General features: G+C 32.0%; 1 protein-coding gene and 1 pseudogene across 26 annotated transcripts in view; one reads left to right on the forward strand and one right to left on the reverse strand.

Annotated features, from left to right (window-relative positions):
• The window catches only part of LOC106881190 (uncharacterized), a 185571-nt gene that overhangs the window by 67943 nt on the left and 102940 nt on the right, over positions 1 to 14688 (reverse strand). For all 26 annotated transcript variants that reach the window (XM_089359916.1, XM_089359904.1, XM_089359918.1 and 23 more), the window contains 4 exons: positions 11008 to 11079; positions 7372 to 7458; positions 5365 to 5511; positions 700 to 835 (listed from right to left, as the gene is read on the reverse strand). In XM_089359916.1, coding sequence (XP_089216042.1) covers positions 700 to 835; positions 5365 to 5511; positions 7372 to 7458; positions 11008 to 11079 — 442 coding nt within the window. The remainder of the gene's footprint in view (positions 1 to 699; positions 836 to 5364; positions 5512 to 7371; positions 7459 to 11007; positions 11080 to 14688) is intronic.
• LOC149133277 (protein GVQW3-like) lies at positions 2735 to 3454 on the forward strand (annotated as a pseudogene).

The raw sequence follows: 14688 nt of genomic DNA on the forward strand, positions 1-14688 counted from the left end.
AATTTCAATAATACACAATATGAAGACTGAAATGTATACAAATAAACTTGGAGAATTACAATTTATATATATATATATATATATATATATATATATATATATATATATATATATATACATACACACACCTATACACACTGAGTAGGATCTATAGTTATGTGAAAATAAAGAATGGAAGAAGAGAAATGAAATACTTAATACAAGTGATATTTGATTGTCAAGGTAAATTTAAAATAAAGAGGACATGAGAAAAATGTAATAAAAGAAAAGCTAGTAATAGCTAACAAAGGAAAACTACACAACCAGTTTTGGATATGAGGAAATGACAATAAATAGTTTGATTTATTCAACATATAAGCGTGACAAAACACAACCACCATAGTGACTTTTAGGTAAAATAATACTAGCGATCCCTCTAATCCAAAGTCATGTATTTTAGTCCACCACCTAGTACTATATTACTATAGACGAAGTATTTTGTTTGGACTTGATATACTCGAACAGAAAGATAGGTGTCACTTTCATGTCTCATAGTTGAATGATTAGGAATACCAAAAGCGCCCAAGTGTAAACAAAAACATTTCCTCTAATAATTCATACAAATATACACATATATTGCTTGTACACCACTCAGTCTATACTCACAGGGATAAATAAGAAATATAATAATTAGAGAAATGTAAATTATTTTATTCCCACCAGAAGTCCTCGTGTGTGCTTCTTCAAGTTCCTTCTCAAGAGTAGTGTTTTGTTGGAGTCGATTTTTTTTCTCAAATTCTAACAAGGCATTTTCTTCCGTTAATACCCGTACCTTCTCTTTTTCAGTATCAAGTTCCTGAAAATGTAAGGTTATAAAAATGTTGAATTATGAATTCTCTGAACACATTATTGTAAAAAAATTAGCAATTTAAATTACTAAAATAGTTAGAATTTTTATTATTAGTAAGATTTTCTATCACTTCAAAATAATATTTTAAAAATTACCTAGAGACTCTAAAGAATAGAAGTCACTTTATTTGAAACATCAAGATCTCTTCACTCTTCTGAACTGAAGTACATAAGATCTTGACAGAATGAATACAGGGGTACTTTTTCAAACTGAATTTAAAAGTTATATTAATACCTATGATGGCATTTTCATTTACAAGTAGGTATTAATATAACTTTTAAATTCAATTTGAATAATTACCTCTGTGTTCATTTTGTTAAGATAGACTTTTAGTTGATAAACATTTATTTGGTATAATACAGCAAGAAGACTGCTAGCAATTGTATACTATTTCATACTACTACATTGATATTATTACTATCGCATTGGTATTTTAATAATACCGAACAAATTATATTTTAGAAATGAAACTGAGCAGTAGTAATAGGTTTCTTATAAAAATTTTATTTGCAAAACAAGGTTGATAAAGTAGTGCAAAGAAAGCAATAAGAAAAGCAACATCTCACATGCAGTTTGAGCTGCTATTATAATTTAGTGAGATCCTCAAAAAGTGTCTTTATTTTAACAGGTAAAAAATGACAAATCTGCATACAGGGCCAACAATTTCAGGGAAGGGGATAAGTTGATTACATCAACTCCAGTGTTTAACTGGTACTCATTTAATCAATCCCAAAAGGATGAAAGGCAAAGTCAATCTCAGTAGCATTTGAATTCAGAACAAAGTCAGAAGAAAGGCCACTAAGCAGTTTTTCCAGCACAGTGATGATTCTGCCAGCTCGCCACCTTACATATAGTAAATATTAAACAGAATTGATTTAATTGCAGTTGAGGTGGGGGGTGGCGGGTTGGTTGTTATGTAGGTTGATCTACATAAATTAGCAGCCAAACCTATTTCAAGGAAAACTCTTTAATGAAACAATAATGCTCACAGGCTAGAATATTGTATAACTATTCTAAGAGAGTCAACACATGCCAACTAACAACTGTAACTGAAAAGTTGAGATCATTTTATAAAAAGGCAAAAAAGTTTAATAATTAACAGATGAGACAATTAGTGTAAGAATTTTAGTTGAAGATTTTATTGTGTTATGGAAAATACTGAAAAAGATTGTACAGAAGAAAAATTTTAATTGGTGTACATTGTAAGCTCTGATAATGAAATTCTAGATAAACATACTGTAATAAAACTGATATTCAATATAGGTAAGAAAGAAAACCACACTATAAATTTGTAAGTGAGTGACTTATAAACATAATTGTATAACTGGATTGATTTTTGAAGTTTTCAAAAAACTTATTCAGTAACAATAAATTCATATATACTGTAAGTCTAAGATGGTGGACCACTGACTATACAGTTAAGAATTCAATACCAAATACAGCTAGTGTCCCCAACCCTACTCAACACAATACTCAGCTTGCTGACTCTACAAAATCAAAAAAAAAAAATAGAAAGGTATAACATTTCACAGTAATGTATTTAGCACTAAGAGGAGTATCTAGTGAAAAAATTCAAAACCATACCACAATACAAGGGGAAAATAAATGAAAAATTAAGAAAAAAAATTTTTTTCCTGGTTATATGCTACACATGTATATAGCAGGGCGAGTTGAAAAGTTTATAGGCTGACTATAAAGAAGTGATGCTAGAGCTCTGAAATCTTGCATGCATTTATTCAGCTCTTCTTATTAATAACTACATCATTTCTTTTGGGGTAAACTGATATCTGACTGTTCAAAGAAGACTTAAAAAATAACTAGTAGTAACTTCTCTTAAAAATTGACTAAATTTGGCATCATAGTGTTATCAAGTAGTTGGAGAAAAAAGGTTTATCCCCCAAGGACATTCATACTGACATAGTTGCAAAATTAAGGGATGACACTTCAGTTTTATCAACAGTAGAAAAGTGGGTAGCCGAATTTAGGTGGGGAAGAAAGAGTCTGAATATGACCTAAGGTTGGGGCATCCTGAAACTGCTACCACTGAGGAAAATGTTGATTGTGTTTATCATATAGTGATGGATGACAAGCAACTTACTATAAATCAAATAGCCAATGCTATTAGTATATCTTGTGAGAAAGTTGAGAATATTCTGCACAATGAACATGGCATGAAGGTTTCTGCTAAGTAGGTGCCATGTCTTCTGATACCTGATCAAATGCACGTTAGGCTGATCACATCATGGGAAAATCTGACAATGTTTGAGGCAGATCCAGCTGGTTTCCTAGAACATTTTCTAACCGAGGATGAATGCTGGCTTCATCACTTTGAGCCAAAGACAAAGAGACAATCCATGCAGTAGAAACACCCCTCCTCACCTGCTCCAAAAAAGACCAAGGTCATTTTATCTGCAAGGTAGGTGACAGCCTCAGGTTTTTGGGATGCAAAAGGCACTGTGTTTATTGATTATGTTCAAAATGGCCACACTGTCAATGGAGGGTACTACGCCAACTTGCTGAAGCAGTTATGAAAGGTTATCAAGACCAAAAGCCCAGGAAAACTGACAAAAGGGATTTTGTTTCAACAAGACAATGCTCCAGCACACATGTCTTTGCTTTCAATGGCTGTTATCTGTGGCTGTGAACTAGTTGATCACCATCCTTATTCTCCTGATTTGGCCCCTTCTGACTATAACCTGTTCCCCAACATGAAAAAACACTTGGCTGGAAACTAGTATTGCAGTGATGATAATGATATATCTGCTGTAGTTGACTTTTTTGACCAACAGGATGAAAATTTCTTCACCAATGGAAGCCAAGCATTGCAAAAGTGATTAAGAAGAAAATTAGCTTAAATAAAATACAGTTAGAGTTTGTGTTAGGACAAGGAAAAATGAATGCACTCTTTTTCATGAGACAACTACAAAAGAAGGCCTTTGACAAGGTCCTATGCTCTATAGCTTGGTGATCACTAAGAAAACTAAGTATTGGTGAATGGCTTGTAAGAGCCATATACATTGATAATAAAGTCAAAGCCAGAAACAAGTTCAGTAAGAAATTTAGCATACAGGTAGGTGTTCCTCAGGACATGATTATCAGCCACTTACTGTTTATTAAAGTCCTCTTAATTATTATAGAATATTTCAAGACTGGCTGTCCATGGGTATGCCTATAAGCTGATAACCTGGTTCACATAGCTGAATCAGTCAAAGAATTGAAGGGAAAGTTCCAGACATGGCAGCAGAGCCTACAACCAGATAGCAAAAATAAAAGACTGACCAAGAGAGTATCTAACATTGCCATCTGGAAAATGGTGTTGCTTGATATACAGAAAAGAATATGAAGGAATTGGATATTATAAATCCAGTATAAATCATGGGTGCACAAAAGATATAATAGGATCATAGACAGTGTGACAGGAAAGAGAGAGACTTCATATCTAGCAGATGTACCAGAGTAAATTAGTAGTATGAACAACTGTGAAACAAATTATGTAAAATGCCTTAAAGCTTCTTAGAAGTAGTTCATAGCTTCTTTACCTTGGTGATCTAATTAGTAGTGCCAGTGGATGCTCTGAAAGCAGAGTAAGCAGGGTAAAAACAGGATTAAAATAATTTAGGGGGCTATCATATGTTTGCAATAAAGGAATTTCTTCAAGTGAAGGACAGATTCTATGACACTTGAGTTTGAAGTACAATATTAATTGTAGCAAAACATGGGCTCTGAATGCAGAGGATGTGCAAAGGCTAGAAAGAAATGAGTGTGCTTGGCTGGATATGCAACAATAATGGGCACGAACAATGAAGCAGAAATGAGCTGAGAGAAAAATTGGATATAAGAGGAATCAGCTGTTGCATGCAAGAGAGGAGACTGTCGAACAGTACTGGCATGGCCATGCGATACATAAGCAATATGGCAGTTGAGTAAAGATGTATCAAACAAACAATGTGAGAGGAACTTGTGAAGAACAAAGGCTGGAGAATAAGTGGTAATGGCTGATCTCAGACAGTTAAATCCCACAACAGACTGCAATAAGTGGCAATACTTTGTGCTGGAGAAGCTTCATTCAATGTATGTAAACATGAAAAAGAATCCCCTTTTCTTAAGTACAACAGAATTATGTCAGAGTATACTTTAATTTTGGAAAAAACAATAAACTACAATTAAAATGCCAACATTTTTTTTCCTGGTTACAGATTTAATTATAGCAGCAATCAGATTGTAATAAGCTTGTTTGCAAGATAAAAGACTGGCAAGGTTTGAATATGCTTTTCTACTTTTTTGATGAAAGTCAACTGGCTTCAACTAAAAAAGAGATTAATAACGATTTCAAAATGAAGGCACTGGAGCTAGTAAAACTGGTGGTTTTACTGCATTTAACTTGACATTTGCCACTCTGATTTAAAATGCTATAAGGGTCAATATCAGATTCAAAACACTCCTGAAGTGACAACAAATTTTATTATCATACTGACCAGAGTCAGCTCTTGCATTTGATTTTTACACTTCATCAAGTCCCTTTCTAATTCCTTCACAGCATCCATACGTTTGTATGTGTTGCTTATTTGTTCCTCAAGCATAGAACGAGTTTCCACCAAAATTCTGTTATCTTCCTTAAGTTCCTAAAAGTAAAATAAAATAGAATCATTAAAACAGATAAAAGAAATAATTTAACTTGAAGTCTGAATGGTTACTAAAATATTTGAGGAATGTGGACAAAAATTTCAAAAAAAAAAAAATCATAAAGAGGAATTGTTTTCATTAATGTGTTTGAGGAAGAGATGCATAGCACAGAACCTGTTTGTGGTCAATGGAAACATAGAATAGATGGTTAAATTAGTTTCATTAACATAGAGTTGTAAAAATTGGAGGGTCATGCTGAAACATTCTAATAAGAGCATAATCAAGTGAAAGGCTCTCACAATGAAGAAACACATTTAAAGTTTAGTAGGGAGAGGGGTATCTTTTGTGGATAAGATGGAGAGGTCATAAAAAGAAGAGTAGTGGTTGGAACAGATTATTTTCAAAAGTGGTGTAGTACAGCCTAAATGTGTGCATGGGTGTATATATATATATATATATATATATATATATATATATATATATATATATATGTATGTGTTCATATCATTTTAAAAAGATGTGATCCTTTCTGATGAAATCACCCAGAAAAAGAGTTTGTAAGAAAAAGTTTTTAACAAAAAAAAAAAAAAAATTAAACTTCAATTAGGATTGTAGTTATTGAATTTATTAATAGATAAATGTTGCCATGTGGCCTAACATACTTCTTGCAGTGAATTTAAAGGAGTTTTAATCAACTGAAATGAAATCCATAAGAAAAGTCAATTTTCTACAAGAAAGGCAAAGGAGAGGAGGACTCCAAATTTGAAAGAGGTTGGAAATTAAATGAAGACATGCAGTAGGTATGTAAATCTGATACTTGGTGAATATGGTGACAATTTTGGGCATATTTCAGTCTCCTCCTTAGCAAAGTATAACCAGAAGAATCAATTACCAGATCACAGAACAACTGAGAAGTTATAGTTTTTACATGAAGAGTTTTCACTCATTGGGCAATACTGGAAAATGTCTTAAGAATGCCTGCAGCAAGAAGCTCATATAGTTAAGTCATTTCAGCTGTAATTATCCCATCTCCTTGTTTCTTTTTATACATCTTTATCCAATGTGTTTATTTTTCAAAGACAACCATGTGATTGTAGGGTAATTTGGTTGCTATTTCTAGTGGGTTGAGCGATCATGCAGATGCACCTTCATTAGCTCATGGTATGCTTTCTTTATATCACAGTTGGAAACTATTCCTGCTTCATTATTTACAGTTTTGTAGAAGTGTTTCATATATACTGCATTGGGATTTTTAATGTATCTGGATTTTAATGCAGAAGAGTGATTTTTATTTGTCATCTCTTTAGAACTAAGTAAAAACTTGTACAAGTAACATACTAAAGTTCAGCCAATCATCTATATGCTCCTCTTTTGCAAAGAAAACAACAAAGAACATTTTGCTAACTATTAATAAGGCAATATTAATGAAAAATTAAAATTAACAAGGCAAGGACTTTTAAAAAAAATGTTCAGTCTGCCTGTGAAGTTTAGATTCCATGACTTGATGTGGGTTACATTTTGGAGTGGAGATAAGGTTAATTTGCAAAGTCTGCTTTATGATATTGTGGCAGCAAACCTACATGGGATTTTATACCATAGATAAAATCACTTAGTGCAGAGGAGGGACCCTTTGATTCCAAGCAGTAGTTGGCAGTAGTACTTACAATGTTAACTTTAAACTCCAAGTCTAATATTAACCTTGACTCACTGCTTGCTACAAGATACTGAAAACTTAGTTACAGATAAGAAAACAATCTTGAAATTATGCTAAGTTATATTTTTATAACAATATTCTTTTTCTCCAAGTAAAAAGATATTTTACTTACAGTTTTTAGAACAATAGATATAATTATACTCACATCGATTCTAGATCTACAGAACTCCAACTCGTTGAGCTTTTCCTTGTATTTTAAGATTTCATTTTCATAGCTTTCCACCTTGACAGCCTGTAACAAAATTAGAATGAGTTAATTAAAATACTATGTAATTTGAGATTTATTACTAATTGTCTATATTCCACATCTAGAATTAGCCCAAATTCCATAAAGAAATATATTCGATGCTTTATGCTGTCTAGTTTAGAAATTCAATTTCTGAGTTAAATTATTTTCAGCTTGATTTTATACCTATGGATTGATAAATGTTAGTATGAGTAACATGTGTTCAAATCAATAATGATTTCTATTGAAAAAGAGAAATCATACAATATTTAGAAAGAACATACAAAAATTGATGCAAATGTCCAAATATACAGTACCATTAAAGTTATTGCAATACATATGTATGCTCACAGTACAGATGTACTTGTGCTCATTCTCTTACACACAGTTCTTACAAATAAGAATTTTCAAAGTGAAAATTCTACACATGGTCTAAATGGGTATTAAGACGGTAAAAATAATCAAGGGAGAAACTTGCTGCATTGGATGGCAAGCTTCCCCTACCTGAGTTAGTTAATTGCTACACTTGCCCATCCATTTCAGGTAATGCTGACTGTCTGTAGGTCATCTTGAAAAGTAATATTTGGCTGACCTATTTTATGCTCGTGTTCAGGTGGTACCCAAGTATTGATTGTTTTTGAGTGCTGTTGATCAGTTAGACAGAGAATGTGGTCAATCAGACAGAATTAGCGCTCTGCTACAATCTCTTGTAGTGGTTGTGAACTCACTCTTCTCAGATCTCATGTATGACATGTTCCTAGCAGTTGACTCTCAGGATCATTTTGAGACACCTTTGATGGAATCCATTTAGTTTTTAATCCAATTTTACTGTGCTCCTCCAAGTCTCATTGGGATTATTCCTAGGGAATTATTACCTTATTGAAAACAGGTGAGGGTTGGTGACAGAGAGAGCATCTGGTCATAGAAAGTGTGCCTCAATGAATACTGTCTGACCTATACAAACATGGGGAGGCAGACATTAAAATAACAATGATGAAGACATCACCATCATCATTTGATTATTTAAGCTATATCATTATCTTAAAAGACATAAAATTTTAAATTTTCTCTGTTAAATGTTTGTTGATATGTTTTCTAATAATCCAATTATTCAAAAACCCAGGCAACAGTTTTTATTCAAAATACTTCAAAAACATGATAAATGTGCCCTCCATACTTTTTTCTTTTTTTTTTTGTACTTATTTGTATTACTACCTCACCGACGTCATGCCAAAATCCCTCACTCCTACTCAAATATGTAAAATGGCTCTAAATTAGTTTTCACAATGAGTATTCATTTGTTTGATTATCTGAACTTTCTGCTGATTGATTGTTAAGTGACCGAGCATAATTCTTAGATGGATTCAGTATGATACAGTGTGATAAGACTCAACTTTTAAAACATTAATACAATCCATTTGATAGATTTCTATGCAATTTCTGTCTTCCCAATTTCATTCATAAAGCTATGTTATCTTATACAATATACCATATAATGAGATTGAACCTGAGATCACAGGATTGTGAAATGAACTTCATAACCAGTCGACCATACTGCATCCGTACACACATACACAATGACTATTGATTCATTTCTTTTATCACTGCAATCAGTCACAAGAAACTTAAGTCAGTATTTAACATATTTCAGTTGTATAAATATCTTATACTCAATGTCCTAACTTGGTATTTAGTTCTTAATTTACATTGGCTGTTCCAACAAACATACTATCATACACACAAACACACTCAAGGAATCACTGCTGGTCAAGTCAGTTGGATACCAGCCCATTGCCTCACTGGCCTCATGATCAAAACAATCTTCAGTTTCTGCACGCACGCATGCACACACACACACTTAGAGAAATAAGGAGAGAGGAGAGAGAGAGAGAGAGAGAGAGAGAGAGAGAGAGAGAGAGAGAGAGAGAGAGAGAGAGAGAGAGAGTAAAGAATATAAATCTATAAATACATCAGACATGACAATTTATGCAAATGTTAGATTCTAATTCACCTAGCTGCTTCTTTAACACTTATTGATTCTATAAGGTCCCTGCTTGACTTGTTAAGCACACTAACAATTATACAAAGACCATTTTTATAAAAGAATCCCCATACACATAATAAAATAGATCAATAGCTAAAATTTGGGACTTAGAAATTTAGTATTCAACACATATATTCAGTTATTGAATAATGTTATGAAAAGCTGTAAGACATAGAGAGGCATTTTTAAAAAATTAATTTCACAGTCAAGTTGTTACAGAAAAGGTACATTACTTTATACAATGGGATGTAGCAATGCAGCCACATAAAATGCCTTCAGGAAAAATTTGTTCTATATTATTAATTCCTTTATTTAAATCCATTTACATCTGTTCTCCTCTAAAATATGGTAATTTGAACACTGCAGCACAATATTCTTGTTTCAAGCATTAGTACATGATTATTTTGAATCTAGTTTTCATCAAAGTAAACAACTGAAGGTAACATCTAGTCCAGAACACAATGTTAGGTCAGGCATTGGGTTTAAACTCAACATCTTAGCATTCTTCAAACATGTCAAAGACAAATGATATATTTTATTTTCTTTTACTGTTTTATAACCATATTTTCCTGCAAAGTTAAGTTACGAATTTTTCAAATTTGTGGACCTTTGCTTATTGTCAGCTCTCCTTTCTATTGCTAACAATACAATTTTAAACTACAAGTTGTACCTGTTATCATTTAGACTTTAGTTGGTTTATGTGCTTTGTTTAAGGTATGTTTGCAGGTAAAAGTAAACTCATGATGAAAGAGGTTAAACAGATGAACACGTACAGTTATTATGTTAAACTCAGTTATAGTATTTGATATTCATTTTTAAAGAATTCTAGTTGAAACAGTAGAAACAATGTGTTTCTTCCATGAACATGGTGTCCATGATTTGATGAAACATCAGTTTTTTAATCAGGAGTCCAAGTCTCTCAGATTACTGATTCAGTAAACTGTCATAGTATTCTTACAGTAGAAGTTCTAACTACTAACCGTTTAACTGTTAAACAGTGGAAACTGTCAGCCAGGTAGACTAAGGCTTTAGAAAACATTTCAATATCTATAGTAAATATTAAACTCATGTTCAGTAAAATATAAAACTGAAAGTTGCTAGTTCAAGCTTAGTTCAACTTTATCGTTTGTAAAAATGCATATTTTTAGCTATCTCATGCATAGTGTATTCAAAGCAGTGAGTGTTCAGCAATATTACAAAGTTTTCAGCAACTAGGAGTTGTAATCTAGTCCCAATTTCTTATTTTATCATTTACATAAGTAATGTCTTTATAAATACTTGAAAACTCCAGCTTGCTTGTTATTTTTCTCTTAGTAAAAGAAAAGAAAAAAACTAGTAATTACCAGTAATATTAACTTATAACTAGCCTATGCCAGCATGAAAGGATGTTAAATGATGATGATAATAAATCTAAACAGTATAGCTATAAAAAAAGGATAACATTCTGTATTAGATTTTTTTTTTAAAGTAGTAATTTATTATTCAGAACTGAATCATTTTCATTCACTTACTTTTTCCCTGAGCATATCAATCTCATCTCTGTAAGCTCTGGCTGTTTTAGCTTCTTGATAAATTTCATTATACTGAAAAGAAAGCAGTTAAAATAAATTTAATATTACAAATTAGAGGTATATATATATATATATATGTATATATGTGTGCGTGTGCGTGTGCGTGTGTGTGTGTGAGAGTAGGTATATATATGGGAGAATATACAAATAATAACAACAGACGAGGACAGGTGGTGTAAATAACAAAAGTATATATTAGTATATAGGTATATATATATACACATGTATATATGTAGATGTGTATATATATATATATATATATATATATATATATATATATATATATATGTAGATGTGTATATATATATATATATATACACATGTATATATGTAGATGTGTATATATATATATATATATATATATATATATATATATATATATATTTATATATAAAAATAGATGTTTGTATTTTTCCCTTGTTTACAATTAACACAGAAAAAATAAATAAACTGTTACTAGGGTAGCAAAAAATCACATAAGTAAAAAGGGTGTAACACCTTGTTTTTTACGGTAGAAACTCTGGGTTTATGTGAAATATTTTGTATAATATATATAGATAAATAAATGGAGTTAAACGCAGGTGTTATTCAAATTCTTTTACTTTTGAATAACACCTGCGTTTAACTCCATTTATTTATATATATATGTGTGTGTGTGTGTGTGTGTGTGTGTAAATATATATTCAACTCAAATGAAAGTTAAATTTTTAAATTGTTACTGTATCCACCTCTGGATATCATTGATATTTTTTTTTATTGACCTTGAGAGAAGCAATTGACAGAGTCAGTTGTTGAAATGTGAAACACTCAACCAGACACAATATACATAAAATTTTGTAATTTTGCTTCTTGCTATCTTTTAAATAATTTATCAGTGATAGCCAATAAAATGAATTTTAAATTGAAATATTTTAATAAAAAGGATATGAGTGTTTGCGTGAGAAGTTTGCTTCCCAGCTGCAGAGTTTCATGGTCAGTCCTATTGTGTACATTGGACAAGTGTCTCATTATAACCCTGGAGCAACCAAAGTCTTGTGGAAGGATTTGGTACACAGACAAATTCAAGGAAACCTGTTGTGTGCATTTATGTGTATACATATATGACTGACAGACAGACAAGAAAAACAGTGGATATCAGAAAGAGTATACATTTTGGAGGCATACACATTTGAGCTAATGAGACTGTCATTATGATATAAGTAACTATCATTTGGTTGCATTTTTCAATCTAAAAGCATGATGATGTTCAAATAACATTAATGACTACATATGTTGCAAGGGAAGAGGAGATGGAGAAACAGGGTAACAAAATATGAATAGTTATCCTAAGGTAGTTTCTGGGTAACAAGTAGCTATTTTAGCTCCATTTTATGTATTCATGTGTATGTATGTATATGCATGTGATAGTGTGTGTGTATGTGTAAGAGAGAGAAAAGCAAAAGTGAGCTGAAGGGAGGAGAGATTTCTTAAATAAATTAAAGTCTCAAATTCTCCATCTTTTGTCAGGTTTAGATATCTTTGATATCAACATGAAAATAGATTCCCTATAGTCTGAAATACAGATATAAGTTATCCAGTTGAAAAATGAAGAAAAACTCAAGAAGTTATCCAGTATAAACTCAAGATACCTACTAAGCTTCAATAAATCAATAAATACAAGCAACACTTATTGTCAGTAGACTAATTCTTGAATGTTCTATTTTGTTAGCAGGAAAAAGAATACAGCTGACTGAGTAAAGCAGTAATTGTTGTTTAGAAGACTCAGGATATTTAGCTCTCATTATTGATTTTTCTGTCACTGTTAGTCTTTGGACCAAATGTGAATTGTGAAAATAGTAATTATATTGGTTGAACTAGATGGTTATCTGCTTGTTTTCAAATAGGGAATTTCATGAAAGATTTTAAATAATCATATAATTTTAGCAAATAATCATTTAAATAGATAGAAACAGTTGTTTACATTGCATGTCTAAACTCATCAGTTACTCTTATTTTACGTTGCAATTCTGTTTATCTATGATAGCTATTTATAACTTCATCATAGAAATAGATGTTCTTTCTAGATTTACCAGTCTCTTTGTGATTTAAAAATGGCTGTTATTATGTCAACTATTTTGGGATACCCAGAAAACATATTTATGCACAGATTGCTTAATAAAATATTTGACTCAAGAATTGATATTTGAGACAATAAAAAGTTTCAGATCTCCAGGGAATATCAAATTTGAGTAGCACACAATCTGTATAGTATTTGTATGTTTACTTCCAAGTTTTGGTATCATAAATAGCAAAGGAAGACTATAACCACATATTGATCCTTTCATTTTTCTAACCTATCAACATTTTGAGAAAACTATCTGGAGCACTATCAATTCTGTCTTCCACATTTAACTTGGCATTTCTTTCTATCATAGCTGAAATGCCAAGAAACATGATATTGGTAAAATATCTATCTTCTGATCTCTGATCATGGTTGGAGCTGCTTACACTGAGAAAATAGACAAAGCTGTATGAGGCCAGTGAAATTGATGTTCACTTTAAACTGTGGCACTTAAGTGGTTGGAAGTAGTTTAGACAAAAAGAGATCATCAGAAGGTAAATTTATAGGAAAGAACGACTTAGTAAAGGCTTTAATATAGAATTTGGAATGAAAGAGGAATCTGAAACAAAGGAATTAAAAATTTAAGTACATTCACATCTATGGAAGAAACAGTTTGGAAACTGAGGAGTGAAACCCACTGTAGTATCAATAGTAGAGACTGAGAAGGAGTACATATTGATAATGAGTCAGTAGTTGTAAACTGCTGATGAGTAATAATTTGCTTATCAGGCAGTTAATTTTTTCTTGGATGTAGTCTACAATGTATGCATTTGTAGATCCCAAAAGCATGAATAATATTCCAGTTTAAGTTCTGCAGAATGTTAGATGCTGATGGTTAATATCACTCTTACTTGTACAAACACAATTTTTATAATATACTAAGTGAAAATATTAGAAAATACTAGAAAGACAAACTTGATACTTTGTTACTTTGTAATGCAGTCTGCATGTAGATTGATTACCTGCTGAGACCCCCTTCGGTCATTGACTGACCATGGGATTGCACCTAGAAAGTTACCCTTGCAGGCACAAGTCCGGGCAAGGTTGTTTATGGAAGAGCAGCAGTCACCCATGCATACTGGCCTCCCCTCTCCATGCCACCAATGTTATCCAAGGGAAAGGCAAAGACAGATACAGCTTGGCACCAGTGATGTCGCAACTCATTTCTACAGATGAGTGAACTGGAGCAACATGAAATAAAGTGTCTTGCTCAAGAACACAACATGCAGCCCGGTCTGGGATTCGAACTCACCTCACGATTATAAGCTTGACGTTCTAACCACTGAGCCATGCACCTTCACATTGATTACCTAGGTACCCCAAAATACTTAGCATACTAACAGCTGTCTTAAACTTACAAAGAGATTCACTATAATTGATGACATTAAAGAGATAAACTTATTACTTCACAGTACTTATATTATCTATAGTTTACACAAAATCAGTTCCTCTGACTAACAAAATTTGTTAATATCCTGGCCATACAATAATAAAAATTTTAGCAAATGAATTTGGACAGC

The sequence above is a fragment of the Octopus bimaculoides genome, chromosome 11 (assembly GCF_046866305.1).
Source record: "Octopus bimaculoides isolate indiv1 chromosome 11, ASM4686630v1, whole genome shotgun sequence".
Taxonomy (NCBI): Eukaryota; Metazoa; Mollusca; class Cephalopoda; order Octopoda; family Octopodidae; genus Octopus; species Octopus bimaculoides.